This window comes from Pseudonaja textilis, chromosome Z (genome assembly GCF_049901715.1).
Source record: "Pseudonaja textilis isolate UNSWEBS1 chromosome Z, rPseTex1.2, whole genome shotgun sequence".
NCBI classification, from domain to species: Eukaryota; Metazoa; Chordata; class Lepidosauria; order Squamata; family Elapidae; genus Pseudonaja; species Pseudonaja textilis.
Genome location: NC_142008.1, coordinates 9,620,217 through 9,633,184, shown reverse-complemented (window position 1 = coordinate 9,633,184; position 12,968 = coordinate 9,620,217). Strand labels below are relative to the sequence as shown.

Genomic DNA, 12,968 nt, shown 5'->3' with positions numbered 1-12,968 from the left:
ATTACTCTGGAGACCCTTCAAGGTCATGGCTTTTCCATAAATTGGGATAAAAGCCATTTGATCCCTTCAACTAGGTTAGTTCATTTTGGGGCAGTGATAGATACTGTGGAGGGCAAGGTTTTTCTCTCTCAGGACAGGTTGAATAGTATCCAGTCAGAGAGATCAGAGTCTTAAAGAGGGTTTCCCTGGCAGTTCTGTCTCAACTGTTAGGGAAACTGATTTCTTGTATTTCCATTGTGCCTTGGGCTCAATTCCATTCTAGAGATCTGCAATTGTTCCTGCTACCTTTCCAGCAGTCCGGAAGAGCCACTTCCAACGTCCGGATAAAGGTACCACACAATGTTCTCCAATCACTCCGCTGGTGGTTGGTAAACATGATAAACAAGGGGTGTCCTTTCAAGGAACCTTCCAGGGCAACGATCAAAACCAATGCCAGCCTGGTAGGATGGGTAGCTCACTTCCAATCCCACACTGCACAGGGAAGTTGGACTATTTCTGAACAATCACAAAGTATCAACCTGTTGGAGCTGCGAGCAGTTCATCTAGCGTTACACAGTTTTCTACCCCTTTTCCAATCATGCCACATTCTGATCTTGACAGACAATATCACAACCAAGGCCCACGTAAACAGATGGGGGTACCCACTCCAAACTTCTGATGCTGGAGACGGCCAGGTTGTTCAAGTGGGACGAAGCCAATCTGTTGTCGCTCAAGGCAGAGCACATAGCAGGGGCCTTAAACACACAAGTGGACTGGCTAAGCAGGGCCTCTATAGATCAGGCAGAGTGGCGTCTACACCCGTCTCTCTTCCAGGAAGCAGTGCGGAAGTTTGGGCAACCAGTGATTGATCTATTTGCCACTCCCCTCAACGCCCAATTTCCCTGGTATATTTCAAGGTACCTGACTCAGGGGACAGAGGCCGTCAACGCTCTGCGATGTCAGTGGCCTCCCGGACTTCTATATGTGTTTCCTCCACTCCCTGTAATACCCAGGTTGATCCAGAAGTTATTGGAGGAACCAGCGGAACTGATATTGGTCGCCCCTTACTGGCCCAGGCGAACATGGTTTACGGACTTACAGGACTTGTCAAGAGAACAACCTTGGAAAATTCCACCGTCGAGGGTTTCCCTCTCGTAAGGGCCAGGCTTTACCCGGGCCCACAATGGCTCAGCCTAGCCGTATGGAGGTTGAGCAGAACTGTTTAAGGACCCAACAGATTTCAGAGGATGTCATTGCCACCATACAAGCATCCAGACGGTCCTCTACAAATCGTATATACGAGGCCACGTGGTCCTATCTCCAAATACTTTACGCAGGCAAGTGGCGGCCTTAGCCTCGGTGATATCCTGGGGTTACTTTCGTTCCATAGTGCACCATTCACATATCCACAGCTTTCTTAAGGGTGCTGCAAACTTACGATCTTCTGTAATTCACTGCTGTCCCACTTGGGAGCTCAACAAGATGTTAACCGCACTTACAACTGGCCCATTTGAGCTTTTAAGAACCGCTAGTCTCAAATTCCTGACATATAAGGTGGTCTTCTTAATTGCGATCACATCAGCAAGGAGGATTTCCGAGTTGGCAGCATTGTCGATGAGAAAGGACCTGTGCGTGTTTCATGCGGACAGAGTGGTTCTCAGATTGGATCCATCGTTCATCCCTAAAGTAAATTCAGCCTTCCACAGAGCGCAGGAGTTGATGCTTCTAAATTTTTGTCCGAAACCATCTCATAAACTGGAGCATCAATGTGATCAACTTGACGTTCAAAGGGCGTTAAGCATCTATCTAGATGGCACGGCGGCATTTCGAAAATCTGAGGCTCTAATCCTATCCTTCAATCCATCCACTTTAAGGACATAGGGTGTCATCAACGACCATTGGTAGATGGTTGAGAGCCACCATAGCTAAAAGTTATGAATGCCAGTCCACCTCAGTTCCTAAGGGCATTACAGCCCACTCGACAAGGAGTGCGGCAACATCAGCAGCATGGGCCACTCGGGCTTCCATAGACGAAATCTGCAGAGCGGCGACTTGGGCTTCACCATCGCCCTTTGTGAGAAATTATAAAATTGATGTCTATGCCTCAGTGGACGCTTCATTTGGCAGAAGAGTCCTGCAGAGGGTCCATAGAGTTTAGGAGTGCATTTCGATCCAGACGGAGTCCCTCCCTAAGGACAGGCCAAGCTTTGGTATGTCCCACTTCTGGATGCTCTGAACAGCTCATGGGAGAAAGGGCGTTGGTACTTACCTGATACGCCCGTTCTCTGTGAGCTGTGAAGAGCATCCAGCCCCACCCATTTCTTTCCATCTGGTGGGGTTCCATTCCAGTCAGGGATCTTGATTAGGTGATGAGTTCCAGACTTTGGCACTCAGTCTTTGCAAAACTGGGGGATGCTGAGGAGGTGTCCCATGGAGGAGGAGGAGCCTCCCGGAGTTTTAAGCCCAGCCTTTCCAGAAGAGACTGAAGCACCTCCCACTTCTGGATGTTCTTCACAGCTACCATACCAACGCCCTTTTTATTATACAAGAATAAAAGTTACATTAGGATTGGAGAATCTTTGGCTCCCTATATGCTTATGATGCATAGCAACTCCAGACAACATAGCTAATGAAAATGATTTTTTTATGACTAGTTAGCAACATCAGGAGAGTCAGAGATGTGATGTAGATGCTTGGGGAAAGAGATGTTACATTTTTAGCATATATGTTTCAATGCTTCTGATTGTCATGTATTATCTTGCTTTTGCATTATAGTCATGCTATCTGATAGCTCCATCCAACAAGCAATACTAACAAATCAACAACATCATACTGTTCTTATTTTCTCTAATTAGTTGTTCAGCGAGCTTGAGATATGGGAATATAAAATATCTGTAATGGAATGGGTAGATGACTCTTGGTGAACAAGGGGAAAGGTTGCTGCCTGGGAAGCAATCAGCTAAGAGTTGCATGAGGCTCCAGTGGTTAAATAGGCAGAGAAAGAAACTTAGGAAGGACTCACACTAATGGATCACATTTGTACTTTTAGACTTGCAAGATTGATATCAGTCCTCCCAGGTAAACCAGACAGGAAACACAACTACATGAATTCATATTACTTTATTATAAGGCTACATTATCTTGTAAGTCTGAAATATAAACTTCCATCTGCTACTTTTAACTGCTTGATTCATCAAGATGGATCCTTTCTAAGTTTCTTTCTTTTACTTTAAACCAATGAGGGCTTCTGCCTCTATTCTCTGATTGCTTTCTAGGTAACATCTCTTTCCCTTGTCCCTCAATGTCATTTATACATTTCATTACAATATCTTAATGGTTTAGTTTTAAAGAATTAGGATGGAAGAAACCTGGTTTTAAGTCAGCTGAGTAATTTGGGGCCTATAGTTTTCTTTCTGCTCAACATATCTCACAGGGTTATTGTTGCAGGGAATAAAATGAAGGGAATCCTCACTTACCTCTGTCCTAAAGAAAAAGTGGGATCTCAGTTTAACAAATAATAGAAGGAAGGAAATAAGTCAGTTCTGTAAAGCAGATGGGTTGGTATCATACTCCAATATGGTGTTTTTATTTCTGTTTTTATTTTAACAGCAACAAGAATGTTTTATTTGGGCTTTATCTAAAATAATCAGAGAATTCTAAGTTTAAAAGCAAGTATGCTGCAGTTCAAGTATACAATATTTCTCTTTTCAAGCTAAAAATATTTTTTCTATTTGATTTCTGTCTTTGAAATAGCTATTTTAATATGCATATTTTAATTTCTTCATATAAACAATAACTATGTTTTTTGGGGGTCGGGGCAAGATGATCATTGCAGGATATGTTTGAAAGCTGAAAATAGTCATGACAATTCAGACTACATCAACGCAAGTCCAATTGTAAGTATAAAAGAAACTTCTTATGAACAGTGAATTAAGATTAATTATGATCCAGTTAATTAATTAATTATAATAAAAATATAAATTTTATTTTGATGAAAGCCATGGTTGTAGTCCCTAGTATCTGCATGTACCTTGAAATAATTATATATTTACTAAAGAAAATGTTTTTGTTGCTAACTTTAGTTCTATAATCTAAAAGTATACTTATACAAACTTCCTAAACCTATTTATGTACTGTGACAAGTCCATTTCAGAAAGTGCAAATATGCTTTATTATTGAACTCTAGAATTTTAAAAACAAAATTGTTTTTTGAGTGCCTAATATGAAGACCCTTCTACCTACTTATTTGAAATTAGCCAGTTTTTATGCCCTCAAACATCAAATTTAAGTAATAGTCAATGGGAGTTTAGCTGAATAAGTTAAATCTGATAGTCTCCATATTGGTTTGAAGTGAATTGGGGTGTATTCACATTGCTACCTAAGGTCCAAGCTAAAATTTGTAATCATGCATATTCCACACAATTTCATTATCTTCTTTCTGTGATTTGGGGTATGTTTGTTATTTAGTTGCAAATTTTCTTCAGAGTTACCATAGTTGAAATATACATTCTTCTAACAATGTACACATTTAAAGATGGTATTTTTCAGACTGTAAAATGCACCTTGGTTAAGAGGAGGAAAACAAGAAAAAATAGCTTTTTGCCTCCATGTGTCCCATTTCCCCCGCCCTTCCCCCAGCATCCAACGGGCCTGTTTTTGGCCCGTTGTGGCTGTTTTTGGCCCTGGCTTCTGGATGCCAGGGAGAGGAAAAACAGGGTGCGCAGAGGTTTTGGGAGGCTAAAAATAGGCTAAGACACAGACATTTCCACCTACTTTTTTGTGGGGGGGAAATGCACCTTATACTCCAAAACATACAGTAAATGAAGTGCTTTCAACAGGGAGCACATATGTAACCATTTCTCTTCAATAATTTAGGACAACTTGATTTTTCCCATAACTGATTTTTCACAATTAACAGAACATTATTAGGAAACATATCATAGATCAACTTTAAAAAGGTAATATTCCTTGAGTTGAAACTGACTCCTGGTGATTCTAAGAAGTTGTTACAATTATTTCCTTGAAAATAATTCATATGTAATTTATTTTGGGTTTTTGTTTGTTTTGATTTCTATTTAGTCTGAAGATTACTAGCCTTTTTTGTGATCATATAAAGTAAGGTTACTATATGCTACTAACTGCTCTGGACACAGAAAGATTTATTATCCAACGTCTAATCCTCATCAACAGAATAACAACTGCATATTTATTCAGATATAAAAATTATTGCATAAAAAGCCCTGCTAGAAGTGAACTGCCTCACAGTAAAAATGTGAAATTTTCGTAGAGTTCATGCATCATTACCAGGAATTATTTCAGCTTTTCCCTTGCATCTCAGCCAATTTTTGTAGCCATTATTATATGTAACAAACTAAATCCCAAATAAAATTTTGCTTCATTTGGCTTTAAAATGCATGTGTCATAAAAGCAATCTCTTGTTACTTGCAATTTTTTTCAAATAACAAAATAGACTTTGTAGCAAACACTAAGCTGTATAAATATATTCTACTTCAATTATAGTACATTAAATTATTCCTTCATTGGATGAAATAAATTGCTGTACTGTATGAGGCATGTTTACTATTTTATCTTGCTTCCATTTTTAAATTATGTTTAAAATATTTTGTGAGGATGCTTTGTTTTGAAAGCAAGCTCTGCAGATAAGCAATCAATTTCACAGTGATAATATTGTTTATATGTGCGGGCAGGCGCACACATATGTGTATGTGTGCTCTTTGTAAATGTAAATTATACTGGGTGATAGGAACTGATTCAGAGTAGCAGAAAAGTGCATCTTAGATGAGATTTAAAATCCCAGTAAATATATTTTTTTCACTATCTTTTTAATTTAATTATCATTTACAGGTGATTAAAAACTATGAAATTTAGATTAATCAAAAAAAATCCAAACTAGTAACTAGGAATGTAAAATAGCTTATAGATTAAAATATATCACTAATATTACTTATAATTAATTTTCACTGCTACCGTTTTTACAGGCTGAAATTGCTTATAAACACCTAGCCAGCCTAAAATATTTGCTGAACAATAACAAAACACACAAATATAAAAGAAATTCTGAAGCAAACACAGAAAACTGTTCTGTTTTCCAATAATTGCTTTTGTAACAACATTTCAGGATTACTGAGTGTCATTTACAGCATCAAATTTTAATCCATCTATTTGTCTTCGATAATATATACAATAATTTGTCAGCAGTACCTTCTATTGTAGAAAAATTGACCAATTGATTTGCAAAAGAGAGGGCTATGAAGCACTATGAAGCAGTATATAAGTCTAAGTGCTATTGCTAAAAGAATGAGTGGGCAAAAAATTGATAACAGAAATATCAATCTATAATTGCAAACATTTTAAGTCTCTGCTAAATGCTCTCTTTATCTTAACTTGGCTAGTATAAGAAAATTACAGAAGTAATTTTATCCAAAGCTAAGAGCTGTCCTTCCCCAACAAAAGTCAAAATTCAAGGGCTACAACACAAGGGTAACTAAAGCTGATATTATTGTAAGCCTCCCAGAGTCAATTAATAGGGAGATGATATGAATGGCATATAAATTTAATAAATAAAGCTAATTGCCTCTGTGTAAGTTCTCCAATAACCTTACCCGGAACAGAGATGAACATTTTCTCTGCTCCTTGTTCAACCTAATTGTGTGCTGCAGTGCCAAATTAGGGGAAAGAAGGGTGAAAAATTGTGGAGGTCATCAGCCTTAGCTATGCACAAGTTATTGTTTCTGTGGCCAGATAATAAATTCAGCGTGTCTTCTTTGTACCACTTTAGTAACAAGCCAGTGGTGGAGAGGAAAAAAATAAATATCAAGGAAACTTTATTTTTTTGCTGTTAAAAAAATCTATTATAAAATAAAAATTGGCATTCCATTTTTTAAAAAAACTTCCATTAATTATCATGTCAGCAACATATTGATTTGCTATTTTTGTAATACTTGGATATCTCAAACCAAGAATTAATACTAAAACTAAAAAATATGAATGGAAGTAGAATGTTTATTTCAGAGTGCAAAATGCTTGAGAAAGCCAGAATGGTACATGATGCAGTTATATCTAGGCTTTGGGAAAGAAGGTTTCATAGGTATACTTATAATTGTATATTTTCCAGCTTTAGGATCTGTGGTCCAGCTTCCAACTGGGGCTCACTCAATCTTGGCTTGAGTCTAAATAAGTACAGTTATATATGGGAACTAGAAGAGGGGAGTAGGGCTTCTTTACACTAGAGAATGACTTGCCATCTGGCCACATCTCTCTATCAGAACCACTTACCAACGCCCACTTAGTGTATACACATGTATACACATTCTCAGAAAATATGAAATATTCCATGTTCAAGCTCTGCAGAACTACCTAATGAAGTCTCTTGATTCTTTAAACATTCTAATGCAAAACTAGTTAGAAAAGATGCTTAAAATTTCCTTGGCATAAAATTAAGTTGGAAGCTTTTCATATTTTCTGAAATATCATAAAATACAGTGGTAATAACTTTGCTGCCAGAAATTGAATAAAAAGCTTGCAATTACAGCATAAGGAAACTCTAACTGTGCACTATTACATCTGTCATATTTGTAGTTAGTACTCATTAAATTTCAGAGAAATCAGTAGTAAATAATGGGCAACCTTTGTTTATAAGTCAGAGGTCATGGAAATAAATGGGAATTTTGTTTTTTCTTCAAGAGCTTTGGAGGGAAAGAGAAGAATAACAGCTACTTTAAAAAAAATAAAGGGTACCTCTCAGTTTTCTTGCTGTTGAACTAGCCAACTGAGAATGTGACTAGCTTGACATTTCTTTCAAACACAGCACAACATACTTTGTTATAATATTGTGAATACATACTGAGGATTATTGTGTCAATGTAACTAATACATACTATAATAACATACAGAGGATACATTTCAAAATATATGAATTAATAGCATCACTTCCCCCTGTATTTAAAAATAAAAATAATACAAAAACTGAAAAATAGTTTATCACTTATTCTGCATTCTAAAAAAAAGTTTTCCCTTTCTAATTTCATTCTTCTAAATACCTTCTTTTAAAGAAACTTAATGAAATACAATTAATCTTATTTTTTACATTATTTTTGTTCCTTTTATTTTAAATGAAGATGGGCAAGATTTGGGCACATTTTCTTCTCCTTTGTGGTGGAGATAGCATCCAGGATTGAGTTGTCAGTTGCTGCTAGCTAATTGGACTGAGTCTGTCAGATCTGTGAGGACACTCCCCTGTTACCAAGGGTCCCCAGAAACTGACTCAGTCAAGCAACTAGGACGATGTGTTTTTGATTGCTCCAAAAAGATGACTTTAAATAGAAAAATTATAGCTAAACCAATCCTGAATGCTAGCGAAGTGATAGCCGGCCCAGTCTACCAATTGAGTGGCTGTCAATGGAATGATCGGTCAGGGCTTCAGTCTGGATAGGCTGGAAATAGATTGGCTGAGGGTCAGTCTGCATTGCAGTAAGAGGTATCTCCAAGGTGGTGTGACAGAGCAGACCTCCACACCGTTACCGTGATAGATTTGGGAGGGCTTTTGGCGACTTCAAACTAGAAGAGAAGAAAAAAATATCCTAAATTGGTATGAAAACAGTTTGAATTGAATTGCATCATACAGAAGTATTTTTTTAGGTAGGATATTTTTACACTAAATTATATCATTTATTTAAATTAACTTTACAACCACCCAACTTAGAAACTGTGGGCAATGTAGAAAGACTAAAGCCAATAGTTACAACAATACCCTATAACGTCTGAAGTAGTTAACACATTCCAATCACAAAATCACATCAACAATAATCATGAAACATCCACAGTATGGTTTGACCCTTTTTGTTTTTCTTTTAATGCTGAGTATTTTGTTTGTTAAAATGATTTTATTTCAGTGTACATAAATATTCATGAAGTATGTGTTAAAACAGAAGGGTAAAATAAATAATTAAATAAATTATTCTTTATAAATAAGAATCTGAATTTATCACGACAATGTTAACTTGTGGGCAAGGTAAACATGCAGTAAAAATTAACATCAGAATTTCAAACAAATCAAATATAATTTACTATAATGAATTTATATCAAATACCAAGCTAATTTTAAATTATTTCAGGTCAGTTTGAAATAGAACTAATATAATTTGGTATTAAAACATCTTAGATTCCTAGATACCTCAGCGTGATCCCTAAACATAACAATATGTTGTATAGCAGAAATAGCTATAATTAAAAACTTTCTTATGTTTTGTTTCAAGTGGTCCTTAATAATAGTTATCATGTAAAAAAGTGGACAGATTTGCTCACATTGTCACTTTCCATGCCACAATAATGAAAATTTTGAGAAGCAAAAAATACCATATTTTTCTACTGCAAATATTTCAGTTGAGCCAACTTTTATTATATATTGCCTTGAGCATGCCATTTTTTGATCTTTATCATTATGTCCATCAATGCTGTTACTGCCCTTTTCTATTTTTTCCCTTACCCAATCGAGAATGATTTGTACATGTGAATGCTACAATCAATTATAAGATGCTTTGGATTCATCTACTTCTATACAACATTTTTATCCTACCTGTTTACCCAAAAGGCCAGAATTACAGATATAGATTGCCTTCATGATTAATTAAATAATTCTGTTATTCTGCATCATTTTACCTATTTTGAGCATTGCACTTGCACTCTATTGCACTTGTACTCTATTTGCAATGAAATATGTATTACAATTTCATTATAATCTATCCTGAAGGAAGAAATCATACCAAATGGGAAGGCAAGTCTATACAGGTAGCCCTTGACTTACATCAGTTTATGTAATGATCGTTCGAAGTTACAATGGCATTGAAACAAGTGACTTATAACCAGTTTTCCCACGACCGTTGCAGCATCCCCATGGTCACATAGTCAAAATTCAGTTGCTTGGCAACTGGTTCGCCTTTATGACAGTTGCAGTGTCCTGGGATCATGTGATCGTCTTTTGCAACCTTCTGACAAACAAAGTCAATGGGAAATCCAGATTCTCTTAACAATTGTGTAACTTAACAATTGCAGTTATTAACAAATGCAGTTAACAACTGTGGCAAGAAAGGTCATAAAATGAGGCAAAATTCACTTAACATGTGTCTCACTTAGCAACATAACTTTTGGGTTCAATTCAGATAATAAGTTGAGGACTACCTATACTGCCTTTAGCTCGTTATTTCTGCCACTGAATAATAAAGATAATTGATAAAACTATTTATTCTTCTCAGTATTAGTTACTAAAAAATATGAGCAGAAATGCTAATAGGCTCATGTTCTATTATTCGAGCCTTCTGATTGGCTGTTGTAGGGCTAATTGGCTAACTTCATTAGGTATTTGGTCTGGTTCAGCATGGCTCATATACTCTTCCTGTCAATATGGAACTATCAATGAGAAAATATTATACCATTTATATTTTTCAAATTCTTGGATCGATATTAAGAGGCAACGCATAGGCAGATTAGAAAAAAATGTATCAACTTATTTTCATAAAATCTGCTCCTTGTTTCATTTTGTTTCTGCTTTCTTCCTATTGATTGCAGATCCTTATCATAAATGCTTTGAAATATTTACCAATTTTATATGATTAATATAACCTCTTTGCCCTGATATCTCATAGTTATGATTCTCGTTAACAGACTGTTTTTTCTTAGCTTTCTCTAACAGATTGATTTTCTATTATTCTGTTGCAAGTATAAATATTAGGTGTAATGGTATGTGGAAATGACCCTGAGGGATGGAGAGAGGGAGGAGATCCTGCCTAGGAAATGATCAGACATAAGAGGGAGGAACCTGTAGTTATATAATGGTCAAAAAAAGAAATTTAGGAAGGACCTGTCCTAACTGATCGGATAGTTAAAAATTGGTGGGAAAATGTGTACCTTCAGACTCACAAAATTCTGCTACTGTGGTCTTAAAGTATAATTGACACATCTGGTCATGTTTACTTGGAAGGGCTGACATGCATATGCTGGGGTTTTTTTTAATGGGCCAGCAGGGTTTACAGCAGTCAGTATCAAAATAAGAGTATGGATTTTAACAGTAATTAGTCCAAAACCAGAACAGATTTCTAAATTTGCCAAACATCATCTGTCTAAATGAGCAAACATTACTTTTTGCTAGTGTTGTACATGTAAAGTCATGCCATCTTAAATAATTTAATACAGGGTAGTCCTCGAATTACAAAAGTTCATTTAGTGACAGTTCAAAGTTATGACACTGAAAAAAGTAACTGATAACCATTTTTCACACTTATGACCATTGCAGCATCCCCATCATCATGTGATTTATATTTGGATGCTTGACAACTGGTTCATATTTATGATGGATGCACTATACCGGGGCCATGTGATCCCCTTTTGCGACCTTTTAACAAGCAAAGTCAATTGGAAAGCCAGTTTCTCTTAACAACTAATTATTAATTTAACAACTGCAGTGATTCACTTAACAAATGTGGCAAGAAAAGTTGTAAAATGGGGCAAAATTTGTCACTTAGCAATATAAATTTTGGGCTCAATTTTGGTTGTAAGTTGAGGACTGTAGACTCTAAGGATCTTAAGTAAAATTTTAGAATCATTCAGTTCCCAAATTCTTTCTAGGAATTTTAAAATAAGCAATAACATTAGAACTATGTATTCTTTTAATCATGACAGGAGACTTCAAGCTCACATATTAGCATAAAGAAAATCATTTTCCATTTTTAATAACTTTTATATTATGGTAGGGAGGGGTTCTCAGAAGGAGAGGATAAGGGCTAAAACCTGTTCAGCATGTGCAATGCTTCCATAAGGTTGTATTTTTATTGGAGGTGGTCAGCACAATAATCAATTAGGCAACACAATATTAGTCTGTGGCATATATTACATATATGTAAATAGATAGAATGACTAAGTCAGCATTCCTAATCTGACTGCTTTTACAAGAAGTTTCTGAAAATATTTCCTAATTAGGAATCTATAACTGACTAAAAACAGACTAAAAACAGTAATAATGGAGCCATGATAGGATGTCCTAGAATTTCATTTTGTTTCATTTTGCTGTTAAATTTCGATTAAAGAGAAAGGTTTAAGGAAAAGTATTCAATTTTATAAATATTTCTCTTAGTACAGCTGCTGCTAAGAATATCAGCAACTTTTCAAAACAGCATTTTAAATGTTTTTTTTTTTTTTGAGATTTGAAACTTGGATCTTAAAATTACTCATTATTATAATAACTATAATAATAATGTAATATATAAATATAATTTGACTGCTTTAATTTGTATTTTGCAAATGTCCCATTGGTTTATTAAATTTTTTCATCTATATTTAGTGTTAAATTTTATTGTATTTTGGGGATTTAATAAGTGCAGTTGTTCAATGAGATCTAGTGTTCTTGTAACCACAAGGAGAATATTAGCCGTGCTTTTTCATGTGTGTATATTTAATTCTTTTTAGGAGTTACTATCAATGGTTTTGTTGTATTTATTATAGTTTAATTCTCATACACTGATCTTGTCCTTATTAGGATAATGGGGCCAGAGATTTAGGACCTGAAAACACACCCATCGGTTTGAAAACATTCATTGTAATCACGTAAAATCCTGTTTTACTCTTCATGGCTTTGTTTGAGAAAATATCTTTTTTTTCTGCTCAGCCACTCTTTGAAGCAAATGTAATAATTAATTTCTTTAAACAGAACTTCCCCTATTGAAGGTTGAAGCCTGTATTTTAATCAGATGAACTAAGCAGAAAAGTTAGGATTGAAGGGGTTTTCCTTCAATTCTGCTTTGTTTTTATGTGCTTATGCCCTTGAATACTATGATGAAAATAAAAGAAATATTTAAATGTGTCCTGCATTCCTAATACTCAATACTTTAAAATGTTTGAAGCAGCATCTATGTTGCTATGAGACTAACAAACTCTTGAATAAATGCATTTTATCAGCAAATGTTCCTTAAATGATCCTA

General features: G+C 35.6%; 1 protein-coding gene across 1 annotated transcript in view; it reads left to right on the top strand.

Moving 5' to 3' along the window:
• The window catches only part of PTPRN2 (protein tyrosine phosphatase receptor type N2), a 609,242-nt gene that overhangs the window by 534,545 nt on the left and 61,729 nt on the right, over positions 1–12,968 (top strand). Inside the window, exon 15 of the mRNA XM_087917130.1 lies at positions 3,802–3,875. Within this exon, the coding sequence (XP_087773256.1) occupies positions 3,802–3,875 (74 nt within the window). The remainder of the gene's footprint in view (positions 1–3,801; positions 3,876–12,968) is intronic.